The 14340-nt window shown below is 49.5% G+C and overlaps 1 protein-coding gene across 1 annotated transcript in view; it reads left to right on the top strand.

Annotated features, from left to right (window-relative positions):
* The window catches only part of LOC119157536 (exocyst complex component 1-like), a 31921-nt gene extending 19348 nt beyond the window's left edge, over positions 1-12573 (top strand). The window contains exons 10-18 of the mRNA XM_037408548.1: positions 55-148; positions 6049-6167; positions 6398-6508; positions 6866-6936; positions 7521-7761; positions 7856-8039; positions 9260-9459; positions 11206-11400; positions 11513-12573. Of these exons, the coding sequence (XP_037264445.1) occupies positions 55-148; positions 6049-6167; positions 6398-6508; positions 6866-6936; positions 7521-7761; positions 7856-8039; positions 9260-9459; positions 11206-11400; positions 11513-11668 (1371 nt within the window). The 3' untranslated portion in view covers positions 11669-12573. The remainder of the gene's footprint in view (positions 1-54; positions 149-6048; positions 6168-6397; positions 6509-6865; positions 6937-7520; positions 7762-7855; positions 8040-9259; positions 9460-11205; positions 11401-11512) is intronic.
* The last annotated feature ends 1767 nt before the right edge of the window (positions 12574-14340 follow it).

The raw sequence follows: 14340 nt of genomic DNA, 5'->3' as shown, positions 1-14340 counted from the left end.
AAATGCTAGAATTTGGTCTTTTTGCTTTCATCTGGCCATTTCTCTACTTTCCAGGTCTATGCCCAGAACCTCAGCAGACTCTATGAGCGGGAAATCAAAGCCTTTTTTGAACCAGCCAAAACCTTCTTGTTAGGAAGAAGAAAAGGAAGTGAGTGATTTGCAAATGAGACCTTTGGGCTGCTGGGCGGTGATTTATCTGCAAGTAGGGAACACGGCAATTATCCTCCATCACAGGTGTCTTCCTCACATTCTGTGCCATGAATTTACTTTTTCCTCCAGGGGCTGGGTCTGCGGTGGGCAGCAGGTGCCAGCACTGATGCTGCTTCATGCCAGGCAGCCTTGGCTCCGTGCTTACCCAGGTGTGTCTAGCTGCTTCGCAGAGCTGGAGCTTTTGTTCACCTTCCCTTTGCAGGGCTCAGAAATGATGCCTGGGTGGCTGAGACCCTGCCCTGAGGGGCCGTGAGGGGGGCGGCAGGCTGTATTTCATGCAAGCACAGCTGGTCACGGACCCCTCAGACACACTTTTCCCTGTAAAGAGATGGCATCAAGCCTGTCCCTGAAGACACAAGCATATTCATAGCAATATTTGTGAGAGCAGAATGATTTCATAGTGAGCTGACTGTGGGGCTGTGCTCTCCCAAGGTGATCATTACAAGAGAAATCACTGCATCTGACTCAAAATATTCCAGTCAGGTGTTTGTGGAGATAAAAAGAGAAACTGATCTGTCTCCTCTGGAAGTTTTCTATTGCGCAGAAGTTGCATTTTCCTTCAGGAAAACAAAGCACTGTAATGGAAAGTTCCATGCCAGCTTGGCCCAAGTTGAATGTCAAAACCCACTTTGCGTGGTGTGTTTAGTCTATCAGAGCACCAGCCCGGCTCCTTCCAGCTCTGCACCTACTTCATCACTTGTGTCCAGACCCAGGAGCCAGAGGATGAAGCTTACGGAAGGAAATGGGGCTGGTGGCTGACGGATCCTGGCAAAGGGCTCTGCCTTTCTGCTTTTGCTGTGCTGACCCCAAGCAGCAATTGTACTGACAGCCCCTGTCCAGCTGACCCTTCTGCTCACCCTTTGTCTTCTGGGTGAAGCCCCTGCCTTCTCCTGAGGTACAAGGGACAGCTAGGGAGCCTGGGCCATGGGCATCTGGAGGGAGCTACCCTGAACCTCACCAGGCTGCAGGATCTGACCATTGTACGCAATTTCCACTTCTGTAGCGCTCCAGGGCCCGTTCCCTCAGTTTCAGAACCACCTATAAAAGGAAAGGAGAATATCTGAGTGTTTTGCTGTAATCTCCTCCCTGCTCTGTGGATCAGGTTGCCCAGAGCAGGTGTGGGTGCCCCATCCCTGGCAGTGCCCAAGGCCAGGCTGGACGGGGCTGGGAGCAACCTGGTCCAGGGAAAGGTGTCCCTGTCCACGGCAGGGGGCTGGAACTAGATGGGCTTTAAGGTCCCTTCCAACCCAAACCATTCTACCATTCCATGATCTGCTCTGTGAAGAACCTGGTGAGTCTCAAGCAGGGACAGAGAGAGCCTGTGTTAGCAGCAACTTGCACATGAGCTTCTGCTGGCAGCGTTTCCCATGCCAGGGTGACAGAAGAAGCTCCCACATCCCAGGTTTTGTGCTGCCGACTGGCCCTGCATCCCTCTGGGTGGGAGCATTTGGCATCGCTTTGTTTGGCATGACGGCAGCTCAGCAGTTCCCACCTTGCAGAGGCACAGCACCAAGAAGAACCAGTGAAAAGTGCTAGGTCTGCTCACCCCCTTGCTGCACTCCCAGTACTGCCCCAGTCAGTTCCAGTCCAGGGTGGGACAACAGCAGCAGATAACTCCCAGAGGCTGGTGGCTGTGTCAGAAGAGAGGGACACAGAGCACTTCTCAGCTCCCCATTTTCAGGTGTCCATCACAGCCGTATCACAACATACCCACCACCCCCCCCAGCTCCTCCCCACCTGGTGCCACTTCCCCTGGGAAGACACTCAGCTGCACATACCAGGAAAAGGGGGGACCTCAAGACCATGGGACCAAGCCAGGATGGGCAGTGCTGGCAGTGTACATGTACCCGCAGCGGACTCCTGAAAATAAAGAAGGAAAATATCACCCAAGAAGTCTTGCCATTGGAAAGAAGAGGAAGGGAAAAGGAAAAACACGTGTGCTTTTTCTCCTCACTGCTTTTCATGTTCAAAGATTCATCCCCTTTAGAGGAAGAAAGAGGCAGTAGAAGCCCAGATACTAATTCTTAATTAAAATGTTCCTTTTTGTAATTTTGCTAGAAATGGAGAGAGTGAACACCTCCAGGAAATATTTTTATAGTGACCGGGAACTAGTTTTTCCATGCCAGAATGATCTGCCAAACGATGGAGCCAAGAGAGGGAAAAAATGGGGATCAAAATCTCTGCTAGTTCCAGCAAAGCAGTGATGCGATGAAAAGGACCAAAAGACAAGTTGTGTAGGGAAAGTTAGCAGGACATTTTTATTCTCCTTGTAATTTAAAGACAAGGTAACAGGCAATTATATCAAAGAGACATGCTGAAAAGTGATGGTAGGAAATTAGTTGTGCATAATGCCATTAACCTGCTGTACTTGTTGCTACAAGCTGTCACTGATGCTGGAGGACTCAGGAAAGCCTATAGCAAGCAGACAACAGGAAAATAAGATGAGGTGGTCATAATATTCCCAGGATGATGCTGAGATACGGACTTTCTGAAAAAGGATTGCATTTTGTAAGAACTGTAAAGGCACACACTTCTCCCACGGGGTTGTTACAAGACACATTGTCACCCTGAATGTCCTTCTCCCTTCTTGGAGGTGCCAGGGACCCAGCAGTGCAGGAGCATTGGATGCATCACTACTTGGAGCTGGGATGCCCACCCTTCGAACACTTTGGCAGTCCCTGCAGCTGCGATCTGGACACCTTCAAGCAGACACAGATGGGCTGGTGGTGACAACCATGAGGATGTATTGGCCCAGGTGGAGGTCCCTGAGCAGTACAGAGCACCGTTCTTGTGCTCCCTTTCCAGCTCATCAGAGATGCAGTGCCTGGGGCCAGCTCTCCCCGAGGTGGCTGGCAGTGCTGGCAGCGGAGTACTGGGACACGACACGGCCAATTCGTGTGGCTCTCCATGGCTCACTTGTTTTTGTTGTCCCCATGTTGCCACACAGCATGTGTCCTTACAGATATAAGCATATGTCCTTATTATTCTTGTCTTTATGGCTGTCCAGCACTGCCCATCCTACTTGGCAGAAGGGTTTGTGCACCAGTAAAGGACCAATTTGCTTCCAGCCCTTTTACGCCTCACTCACATGGGGGCGGGCTCACCTGCACTCAGCCTGGCAGAGAGGGGCATGTGCTTTGCCTCATCTGCCACACCAGGTAAAACAAATAGTTAAAAAAGATGATGTTCCTCTCACCCACCCCTTTCCTCCATGCCTGGATGCAGCTTTTCCTTGGGAAATGTGCTCTTTCTCGCTTAAAAATAGGAATTCCTGATAAGAGGTAATGAACGTACTGGCAGCAAGCAAGGCTGGGGAATTAGCAAGTGGGGAAGAAAACTCTGATCTGTGGCTTGGGAGATAATGTGATCAAACACCATTTCCTGAAGAAGGGCAATTGCTTTTATTTAAACAGAAGGAAATAACAAAGATTATGCATAGGGTAAAGAGGCCCTGGTTTCTATTTGCAAAGTGATTGATGGGCTCCAAGCAAGGGAATTGAGGTGACAGAAAATAAAAGCACCCAAGTTTTTCTCCTCCCAGAGCACAGCTAGGTCTGCTCATAAAGCCATTAAAATGGGCAACATTGCAGGGACAGAGATGACTATTAAAGAGGCTCTTTACAAAAACAGACTTGTTAAAAAAAAAAGTGTAGTGCATGTGTTGCAGTCAGTCCACCTGACCTCCTTTTGGTAAATGTTAAACCAGTGATTTCCTTTCAATACTTTGTCTACCTTTAATGCCTATGTGAGTCCCATAAAATGGGAGTAATTACAATCCCAGGAGAAAATCCAGCATCTCTGAAGCCCGTTGCAGTGACAGAAGAACACCTTGATGGTTACAAGCCTGTTACTGCACTGTTATAGATCACCCAAAGGTGCCTGCCTGTTGCCAGCGTGGCCGCCGCGGCCAGGGCAAGATGAGCTGAGCTTTGCCGGCACCATGCTTTGCTCCCCGGGGTGAGAAGGGGTCTGGGACAGGTAGGAAGCCCCAGGCTTGCGTGGGAATGCTCATCCCATCATTAATGTGAGCAGCACATTGAAACTACAGCCACCATGTCACTGCAGAGCATGGTTAGTGATAGGGGGAATTTTTACAAAGTTGTATTGGCAGAGCTTCTGCCAGCCAAACCGGGGAAAGGCACCTTCCCTGGGCTTGCGGTCCTACCAGTGGAGATGTGCCTGCCCACCTCTGGAGACACCGGGGACAAAGTAGGAGGGAGAGCATCACATCTCCTCCCACATCACCTCCCTCTGAAGATGAAGTTGACCTCTTCTGGGCTCGAGGACATACTGGGAGACGAGCAGCATGCTGGCAAGGCACGCATGGGTCCTTCGGCTGGAGGAGCTTGGCAGCAGCAGGCACTGAAAGCGAGCACGATCTCTCCCAGCTCCCAGAGACCTTCAGAGACTCCTGCTGAAATATTTTCTGCAAAATTGGTTGGTCTCAGGCCGTTTTGCAGGGAAGGTCTGGCTTTGATGAAGCTCTGCGGGAACCTCATCCAAGGTCTTCCCCGATGTTTCACCTGCTCGCTGGGGCGAGTCCTGCATGGAGGAAAGCCCAGGCTGTGAGGACACTTGCCTGATAACATCCCTCATCCCTGCTTTAAAACACCCCAGGCTCGCTCCAGCTCTCCATGCCTCTTTCTTTCTGTGGCAGCAAATTTTTAGGGTTGATTCCCTGCCCCCATAAAGGATTATTTATGTTGATTGCTTCTAAATATATCACCTGATCATTTATTGCCTTGCTTCAGTATTATGGGAGAGTTTAGAAGGCAAACCCCAAGCTGTTTATAATTGTGAGCCATAATTAAGTCTTTTTTTTTCCTCATTTTCCCATTCCCTTTTCCACACTAAAATTTACAGGCTCATAAAATTCTTTCCTGTTTCCTGTGGGGAGATATTTTTTCCCTAGTTTTGCTACTTCCCAGCAAGTGAAATTATCATCACCCATTGCATAAGGGTGGGAAAGAGATTATGAAGCAGCTCATTAATTTTCTCCGTGGTTTTAGCAAGGTTGAGGTCGCGAGCAGGGCTGTCCATCATCCCTCATCCCTGCTTAGCACGGAGGGCATCTGACAAATCCTTTCCAAAGGTAAAAGCCCTGCAGGTAGTGGCTCGAATAAAGATATTTCAGATGTTATGAGAAATGGAGAGCTGGCCTGACACACCAGGAAACCTCTGGGTTAGTGGGATGATACCAGTATTTAGAAATAATTAGAAAATAATATGGATGTTTCCCCACAGATTTCTCTTAGTGATTATAATAATATTCTATTAATGCTCATTTCAAAAAAATATTTTGGCTTTTCCACTTAAATCAAGCACCCAGTGAAAACACTGTGGTAAAACTAGTAATGTTTGAAAAGCATATTAATATCCAGATGAATGTTTATAATTTTAAAAGGCCATTTTTTACAAAAAAGCCAACCCTCCCCCCCTGCCTGGATAATGTTTTATGGCAATTTACCATCAAAACTAAGCAGCAAGTGTTTTCCCTGAAACTCTTGCAGGCATTTCTGCTATTTATGCTCTTATCACCTAGGATTTTTTACTCCCCAGTCCTCAAGAGTTAGTACTAAGCACTAAACAGCAAAAGGGTAAGCGTCACAGACAGTGAAATAAAAGCATCATGAAAAAGAAACAGTTGAGAAGGCAGAGAAAAAAAAATGAGAGCAAAACCTGCGTCCCCCGTGTATCAGGTTCCAATAGGAAAAGGCCAATTCACACATAAGATCAGACATAAAAAGGGACATTTAAACTTGTTAATAAAATGATCAAAGGAGCTGGAGAGGCCAAGAGGGATGGAGATGTCTAACTGCTCACCAACACACCATGCAGGTCTTCAGGAAAGCTTAGAGAAGCCAATGGTGATGGGGAGCAGGCAGCAGTCTCGATGGAGCCTCCCAGGTAGCAGAGAAGACCAGGAGCACACGCTGGACAAGAGCAATGTCATCAAGGTAAGGCGCTGAGGTTTTCTAAAGGGCTCCTGTGTTGCCCAGGGGCTGTGCCAGTGCTGCAGCCCATCCTGTATTCCTTTCTCTAGGGCTGTCTACCTGGAGCAGAAGTAGACATGTTCTGTACTGCTGACCTGGCTTAGATGTTACTTCAGGTGGACATGGACATCTACTGCAGTGTCCTCAGCGTGTGCTAGAAGGGTTTTCTAATGTGTCTGATGATTTCTAAGCAGATGCTGGAACAGGTGCTGAGAGAGCTGCAACCCCTTTGCACTGCGGAGCAGCAGTTCATTGAGAAGTTCTTCCAGCTAAGCCACAGTGCTGCAGAGCTGCAGGTGCCGGAGGTAAGTGCGAGGACTATGTCCTCTCCTGTCCCATCAGCCAGTCCTCCCTCCAGCTTGATAGAAGCCTCAGCAGGCACAGTGGGGTGGCCACTTACCTCTATCAGATACCTGAGCTCTCCTGGGCTTTTGTCCTCTGGTAACTGTTGGTGCTATCAGTAGTGGGGAAGCTTAAGACCTCCTGATGACAGAGGAGAATGCAACTGGACTTGATTGATAGCTCCAGCAAAATCACATTATGTCTAAGCATTAAACACAAGACTCCAACATGAAGCAGCAGAAATAAAACCCACATCTCAAGCTTTCCTCTCTAAGGGCAGGCAGAAAAAATCATAATTCCCATGCCATTCTTCCTTTCAGGCATCTGCCACTAAGGGAGGAGAGAGCATGGCATCCCCAGAGGACCCTCCTTGCACCAAGCCTCGGAACCAGTATGTGGGTGATGGGATACAGCTGGCTGCTCTGACAGGGGCATGGTCTGGGCTGTCCTGCCTGAGGAACTGGTAGAAGGGATTTTTTTTCACTCCCGATGTCTACTAATGGTGTCAGGTTTGCACCTGGATAGCAAAAAACCAGGAGGCATTGTGGCTGCGCACGCAGAGAGGCTGAGCAGAGCCTGCTGGTTCTGCCTGTCCCCAGTGCAGTGGCTCTGCTCCAGGGTGGATCAGGAGGCAAGGTTTGTGTGTCACGGAAAATCCTGTGTTTTCATCAAGTTTATTTCCTTATTAGTAATGTCATAAAGTGAAAATACACTATGGAATAGAAGTCTTATAAAAAACATCAGCATAAAAACACTGACATTTTTCATTTGGCTGGTGAAACAGGACATTTCAGCATCCTTCCACAAGCCAAGACAGTGAAGAGTTGAAGGATGACCCAAGCATAAACAGGCTTAACTGCAATACAGGAGGCTTTAATTATTTCTTTAGATTTGCCCTTGCTTCTGCAGCTGGCCACAGGGCTGGTGCTCCCCTCCATTTCATTGCCTTTTTTTTTTTTTTTTTTTTTTTTTAAGACTAGAAGAACCTATGACCCAGCTGCTGAGTGAGATCTTCAGTTGCCTGGAACCAGAGCTGAGAGGATTTCTAGATGTCTGCAATAAGGTCCACCCACTTGGCTGCTTGCAGGTCCTGGTTACCTTGAATGACTCCATCTTTGAGATGTGGGGCTCTTCTTCAGCTCTCCCTTCATCCTTCCTCAACACTGTCCTGGGCAACATGCTGCTCCTGGCCAAGGGCAGCTTCAACAAGTGCATTGTGAGTGTCAGTAGACCAAGTAGACCTGAGTGAATCTTCTAGTATGGTCTTCACGGAGGGCAGTACTGGTTTATGCATTGTGTGTTGTTGCCAGGGGGCCTTGTGCAAAGAGGCTGAGGAGGCAAAGATGCCCAGCAAGATGAAAGGTGGGATCCTGCCCTCCGTGAGCCTCTTTGAGGAGTTTGTGAACTTCTCAGAGAAGGTGTTCAGGACAGCTCGGCGGAGAGGGGAGCTGGACAAAGCATATCTTAGACTGGCCGGCAGCATCTTCAGCAGCAGTGAGTACTGAGCCTAGCGGCTGGATGTGTCAGTCAGGCAAACGTGTCACTGCAGCTTCAGGAGTTACTAGCAATCAGCTGAGCCACCTGAGCAGAGTATGTGCAGGCTGCCTGCCTCCCGGGCACAGCCTGGAGCTGGAACTGCCCTCACCGAGCAACGGCCTGGGAGCATCAGACAAATTCAGAGCTCCTGGCATGCCATGTGCACAGTGTCTGCCACACCGGGACGGTCCCTGTTGTGACAGGGCTGAGACACATGTGCTTAGCTTTGAATCCAAGTCATCCTCTCCTTTCCTGCTATGGAGGGAGCAGTTTATTACAACAGACCAGGCTGCTTACAAGGTCTTGGGAGCAGCAGCAACCAAAGAGCAACTTCCCCCAGAACAACACAGCATGTTGGTAGGGAGAGAGGGCTTGGGAGAACAAGGCAGGTAGCTTTCAGTAGGTCCCTGTGTTGTCCCAGCCAGTGCCCAGTGCTGTTAGTCAGTAGCGATACCCTTCTCCCCAGCTGGGAGAGGATCTGAGGGGCTGCAGAAGTAACAGCTCCAACCCTCCAAACCACAGATCACAAGGTGGTGTTGAAAGGCAGCTCCCACCTGCAGATGAGCCTGGAGTGACCCACTGAATAGCAGCTCATAAATCCCTCAGCACAGCCCCTTCCAGGCTCCAGCAGTGTGCACAGCAAGGCAGGTGAGACGGGGAACCCAGCTCATGAACAGGGACCAGCATTGTGTTATGAATAGTTACTGCCTCCAGTACTGGATGAAGTCAGACGGTTCAAATGACACAGCCTAATGACACATCTACTGCCGTGAGCGAGAAGGGCCCCCTCTGCTCTGCATGCACAATGCGCTACCCATGCTCTTGCCCTCTCCAGACCAGCCAGCACATGGCTGGCAGCGTGGTGAGCTGTGCCCCCTGCCCAGCAGGCTGAGCATCTGCCATGCTGCTCCAGACCCAGATCAGAAACAGATTTGGTCAGGGCTGGACTGTCCCTGCACTCTTTTAGGTAAACACTTAAACATCATGACCCCAGCAATCTGCAAGGCAAGGTGGTTGAAGACCTGAACAATGCTCACCTGAGCTTTTGGTTAAGCTGTCCACTAGTGGCCAAAGCCTAAGAGCATCTGCATCTTATGTCCCTCCTAACCCAGCCTGTGGGGTCTTCTCTCCATACCTGGTTTATTTCCCTTTTTTTTTTTTTTTTAAAAAAAAAAAAGTCAACAGTCTGTCCTCAGCAAACCTGAAGGTAAATGCAGATATGATCATGATGGAAAATTTCCACCACATTCACTGCTTCCTGTGCCAAAAGAAGATCCACTGCTTGGAGGGCAAGAAGAGAGAAGCCAAGGAGAGGTATAGTGAGCATATGGAGAAATATGTCATCAGGTACCTGGGCCAGCCACTGGAGAAGCTCAATGTGAGTACAGGGTAAACTGACCTTTGCCTGGGTCCCAAAGGGCAACTGCACTTCCCAAAATTATGAATTAACTGGTGCCAAATCACCCCTCCCCAAGTCCAGCCTGGGACTGTATTAGTTTGTTGTCACCTCCCCGATGCTCCCATGCTCTCTCTGACCACTGACTGGTGGGTGTCACCACGCAGCGCAGCCCCAGCAAGAACAAGGCTCAGCAGCATCAGGCGCGGGGACCAGCCCTGCACCTCGGCCTCCGCACAGCAGCATGAGGACCCGCTCATGCCCCCGCTCTGGGTTGCGTGCCTGCCTCTGGCAGATGCTAGTTCCCTTTTTGCACGGCTGCCTGGGCTAGCAAGTCTAAAGCAGCTTCACGCTTCCGAAGCGGCTGCTTTGTTAAATGAGCTGAGAGCATCTGGCTTTGCTAGCGCAGACATTACCCTCCCTCCCAGACACACGGCTACTCCCGAGACCCCTCCTTGCTCCGCTCCTTCTCTCTGCTCACCAGCCTAAAACATCTCACAGACTGAGGTCGGCTTGAATTATTTATAGGGCCTGTTGGTTTCAATTAATTTCCAGTCTTTGCTGTCAAACATCATGTAAGTTTGATGGGAAAATCAGCTCGGGGTCTCATGTTACCTGCGGCCCTGCTGCATTCAGGGTCTCAGACCCTTCCTCTGCAAGAGAAAGTGCAATTCCATTGCTCACAACAAAGCAAAGTGAGTGGCTTACGAGGGTGCTCGGACCGTGTCCTGCTCAGGGATTTCCAGAGCCCTGGCACGGCCATCTCCATAGCTCTGCAGGTGTGAGCACAATCCACTAGTGTCAAGAGAAGTTGCAAAGGGACCTGGGTAACATGGGAGCCCATGTTTTTGAAAACATTTAGAAACCTCTTTCTCTCCGAAAATACTTAGGATTTAGGGTATTTCTCCACAACAAAATTGCACTGGAAATACCCAAGTCAGCAAACAGATTGCTGGGCTGTAGGAACAGGAAGGCAGACAGTAGGATGAAAGTAGTGACTATTGCCTTTTATCTGCCTTCATTAGACCAGATGTGGAATACCACATCCAGCTGTGGCAGGGAGATGTAAGTCACATCCACCCATGACAAGAGGTGTTGCTAAGCTGGAGTAAGGCCAGTGGAGGGTCACCAGCATGGTGAGGAGAGGCTGAAGGAGCTGGGCTTGGAGAAGAAAGTTTCAGAGTTACCTAGTAGCTACCTTCCCTAGAGTATTACTGAGGGTGGTAAAAGACAACAGCCAGAAAATGTAAAAAGGAAGGTTCCAGCTGGGTAGAAGGAAAAAATGAATACAAGGATAATAAAGCACTGAAACAGTCTGTTCAGAGAGGCTGCACAGTCTCTACCCTTCAGGTTCCTGGAAGAACTGAAAAAACTTGAGTTTTGCTTTACACTTTTTCAGATTCTGGGATCCCCCAACCCCACCTCTGGCTCCAACCCTTTGTAGTGAGCCAAGCTGTATGAAGCACCAAGGAACATGAGTAATGTCTCCAGCAGTCCCATTGCTCTATGATACTGCAACGCTTAGAGAGGCTGCTGGCCAAGTAGGGAGGGAAGAGAACTGATGAACTTCCCCATGCCCTGCTTTTCTGAAGGACAAACTACCTTTAGTACTTCATTTCCACTTAATTAGGCATGGGAAGGGAACTGAGGAAAGTGGTCAGGTTTCAGCCCTCACGTGGGAGTCTGCCTTAGGGCAGCTCATCAGTGAATGTCTCCTTGCCTTCCCAGCACTTCTTCGAAGGGGTGAAAGCCCGTGTGGCTCAAGGGGTAAAAGAAGAAGAAGTCAGCTTTCAGCTGGCCTACAGCAAGCAAGAGCTGAGGAAGGTCATCGAGAAATACCCTGGCAAAGAAGTAAAAAAAGCCCTTGAGACCCTCTACAGGAAAATCCACAAGTATCTCTCCCCAGAGGAAAATCTTTTGCCGGTAATTGGAGTGTGACCTGGTTGTAATGCTGTGATTTTGGGGGGGTTCAGGGCTGCTAAGCACATTCAGCTGTCACAGGCTGATGACAGGAGCTGACAGTGTTCTTCCCTAGGTGGTGTGGCACGCCATGGAGCAGGAGTTCATATGTCAGTACCAGGAGTTTGAGGAGCTGATCCAACGTTGTTATGCAGGGTCAGGGATTGTCATGGACTTCACCACGGAGGACTTGCTGAACTACTTCAAGTCCATCACGCTGTCCAACATGTAGAGACAACCCCCTCTAGATGTCTGCTGGGAGCAGCTCAGGAACCCTCATCTGCAGCTGCACCTTTAAGGAGCTAAACTCAAAACCCTGCTCAAGCTTGATAATGTGGGGGTCCCACCCTGACCTTAATGTCAAAGTGTCTCTGTCTTCTTGGGCTAAGGCTAGATCTCCCTTGGAGAAGCAGGGTTCTCAGACAAAAGCCACAGCTTCCCTGCTCCAAGAAACCATTATGCAGCTAGTAAAAAAACCCCACAAACACACACCCTTTCTCCCCCTCCAAAAAAAAACCAACAACCAGAAACAAACCCCACCCCAACCCTCCCCAAACTCACATCTCTGCCAAAGGGAGTGCCAGTTCAGCTTATAAACTGAAGCCCAGACCAGCAGGATCATTGACCAGGTAGAGGCACATCTGGAGCTAGGCTAGGAACCAGCACCTATCCACCAAACCTCAGACATAGAGTGGGAGCCCTGAGAAGAGCTTAAATATGCCTCAGGTCCCATGGATGTGCGTGGAAGCCTCCAGATGAGGCTGGTCAGGGCTATTAAGGCCAATTAGTGCCCTCAAAGCCTTGTCAGGGATCAGTGCCACTGGTCCTTTTACTAGCATCTGTGGGAATAACTTCAGGAGTTCTAGTAAAGAAAAGAGACTAGGATTTTTTCCAAGAAAATGGGGTTTGGGAGGTCTACCCACTGCTTACCACTCTGTCCCTCTTGATCTGGACTGGAAAGGACAGTAGAAATCACCAAGATAGCCCGCTCATTCACATGTTGTGGAAATCAGGAGTGGACAGAAGGAAGAGTTGCTGCAGCCTCCTTCAGGCAGGGCTGCAGCGCGAGACAAGTGGCACTGTCCTGCTTGCCCCACTTGTGGCCAGCTGGCACAGGAGTGGGCTCTCACCTGTGTTTCGAAAATAAATGTGGTCTGTTTTCTGTAATTACCCTCAGGGACGATTTATGAGCCTCTTGCCGCATTCAGAGCATTGCCATCCTTTTCTGTTGTTTGGTGTGGAGACCGGTGGCAGTCCCCCCCACTGGAGGACTCTTAGGGGACACCACCATGCTGGGGAGGAACAGCCTTTTGCTGAGCTCCAGCTATGGGATTTCCACCTTGATTCTGCCTTCTCCATTGCCTTCTCCAGCTTGAGGAAACCCACAGTGACCTTCAAGGCAAGGAAGGCACGAGGGTGGTGTTGCATGTCCCAGGATTATCTTGTCTAACCTACTCAACCTCACCATTTCTAGCTGACAGTAGATGATAACCCATGAAGTATATTTAGGAGCAATTCTGTGGGCCAACTAGGATAATTATGGGAGAAAAATCCCAAAAGGATGCAGGCACTTTGAGTGCTCCCTCCCACAGCAGCCCACAGATGTCCTTTCCATTGAGGCAGAAAAGAAAAGAAAAGAAAAAAAAAGAAAAGAAAAGAAAAGAAAAGAAAAGAAAAGAAAAGAAAAGAAAAGAAAAGAAAAGAAAAGAAAAGAAAAGAAAAGAAAAGAAAAGAAAAGAAAAGAAAAGAAAAGAGAAAAATTTTCAGCTATTTCCACGTCTTGGGAATTATGGTTTTATTTGGTGTTTTGCTGTACACATTCAAGCATGGGCAGCTTGGGTGGAGAAGGTCTAGGCAGGATGATTTTAACACAGAATGTCGTGTGCCTTGAACCACTTGCGTGGCAGCTTTTCCACAGCCAGAACTACTCGCTCCTTTGGAGCCAACGGCCCAAGAGCCTCACAACTTTCAAAACTCCATTTTATTTTTTACAGGTTTGGGTTCTGTAGAGGAAGAAAAAGAAAACCTCAGGCCACAGAGAACCCCTTTGGACATGTCTGTTTGCAGAAAGGGGCGTTCAAAAAGGTGCTCAAAACTGTGCACATCACCCTGAGGCTCTTCCTGTTGCTCCTTGCTACACATTGGCTGTTAGCATGGCACCTACAGCTCACACGTCTTTTACTAGTGGGAGCTTGCAGTGCTCCCAGGGGCAGCAGGGCAGTAAGACCTCAGCATGCTGCATGGCAGAAAATAATCTTGGAGGCAAAGAGGTGAACAGGCGCGTTGCCTGCTGCTGGGGGGTGGGGGGAGCGGGGAGCCTGCTGCAGCCTTCTCCAGGGATATCCTTACTTCTTCCTAACAATAAGCCACCCCAGTCTGAGCACCAAACTCAGCTGTGAGCTTTAATATAGCACATTAACACACCTTTCCCTTGCAAAGGGGCCAATAGGTGGCTAAAATATCCAGCCTCTTTTTCCGGGATTTTTCAAGCAACTCTCTGTAGTTGGACTTTCAGGTCCTTTGGGTCAAGGTACACCTCTGCGGGGAGCACTGCTCGGAGCTCCTCTTTCTAATCTCGCCATTCCCCCACTTCTTTCCACTGCGACATTGCCGCTCACACAGCTCGGCGCCGGGCAGCAGGAAGACGACGGTCAGGAGGGAAGGGGCACCGGCTTGCCCGGCTGCTTGTCCCCTCTCACAGGTACTCACTCACCCTGTTTCTGCAGTGTGATTTCCTTGTGGTTGTTTGTGAGGGGCTGCCGTGGGAGGGGAGGGCTGTGTTTGCAAGGCTGGCTCAGCAGGAGGTGGGAGCTGCAGGCTGTGACAAGGGGGGCCCTGCAACTTGGGAGCACCCAGGAAAGCTGGCAGGGCGGACAGGACTTCGCGAGGGGCTGAGCCCAGGCT

The sequence above is a fragment of the Falco rusticolus genome, chromosome 14, assembly GCF_015220075.1.
Source record: "Falco rusticolus isolate bFalRus1 chromosome 14, bFalRus1.pri, whole genome shotgun sequence".
NCBI classification, from domain to species: Eukaryota; Metazoa; Chordata; class Aves; order Falconiformes; family Falconidae; genus Falco; species Falco rusticolus.
The sequence above is the reverse complement of the archived record's forward strand: the minus strand, read 5'-3'. Positions and strand labels throughout refer to the sequence as shown.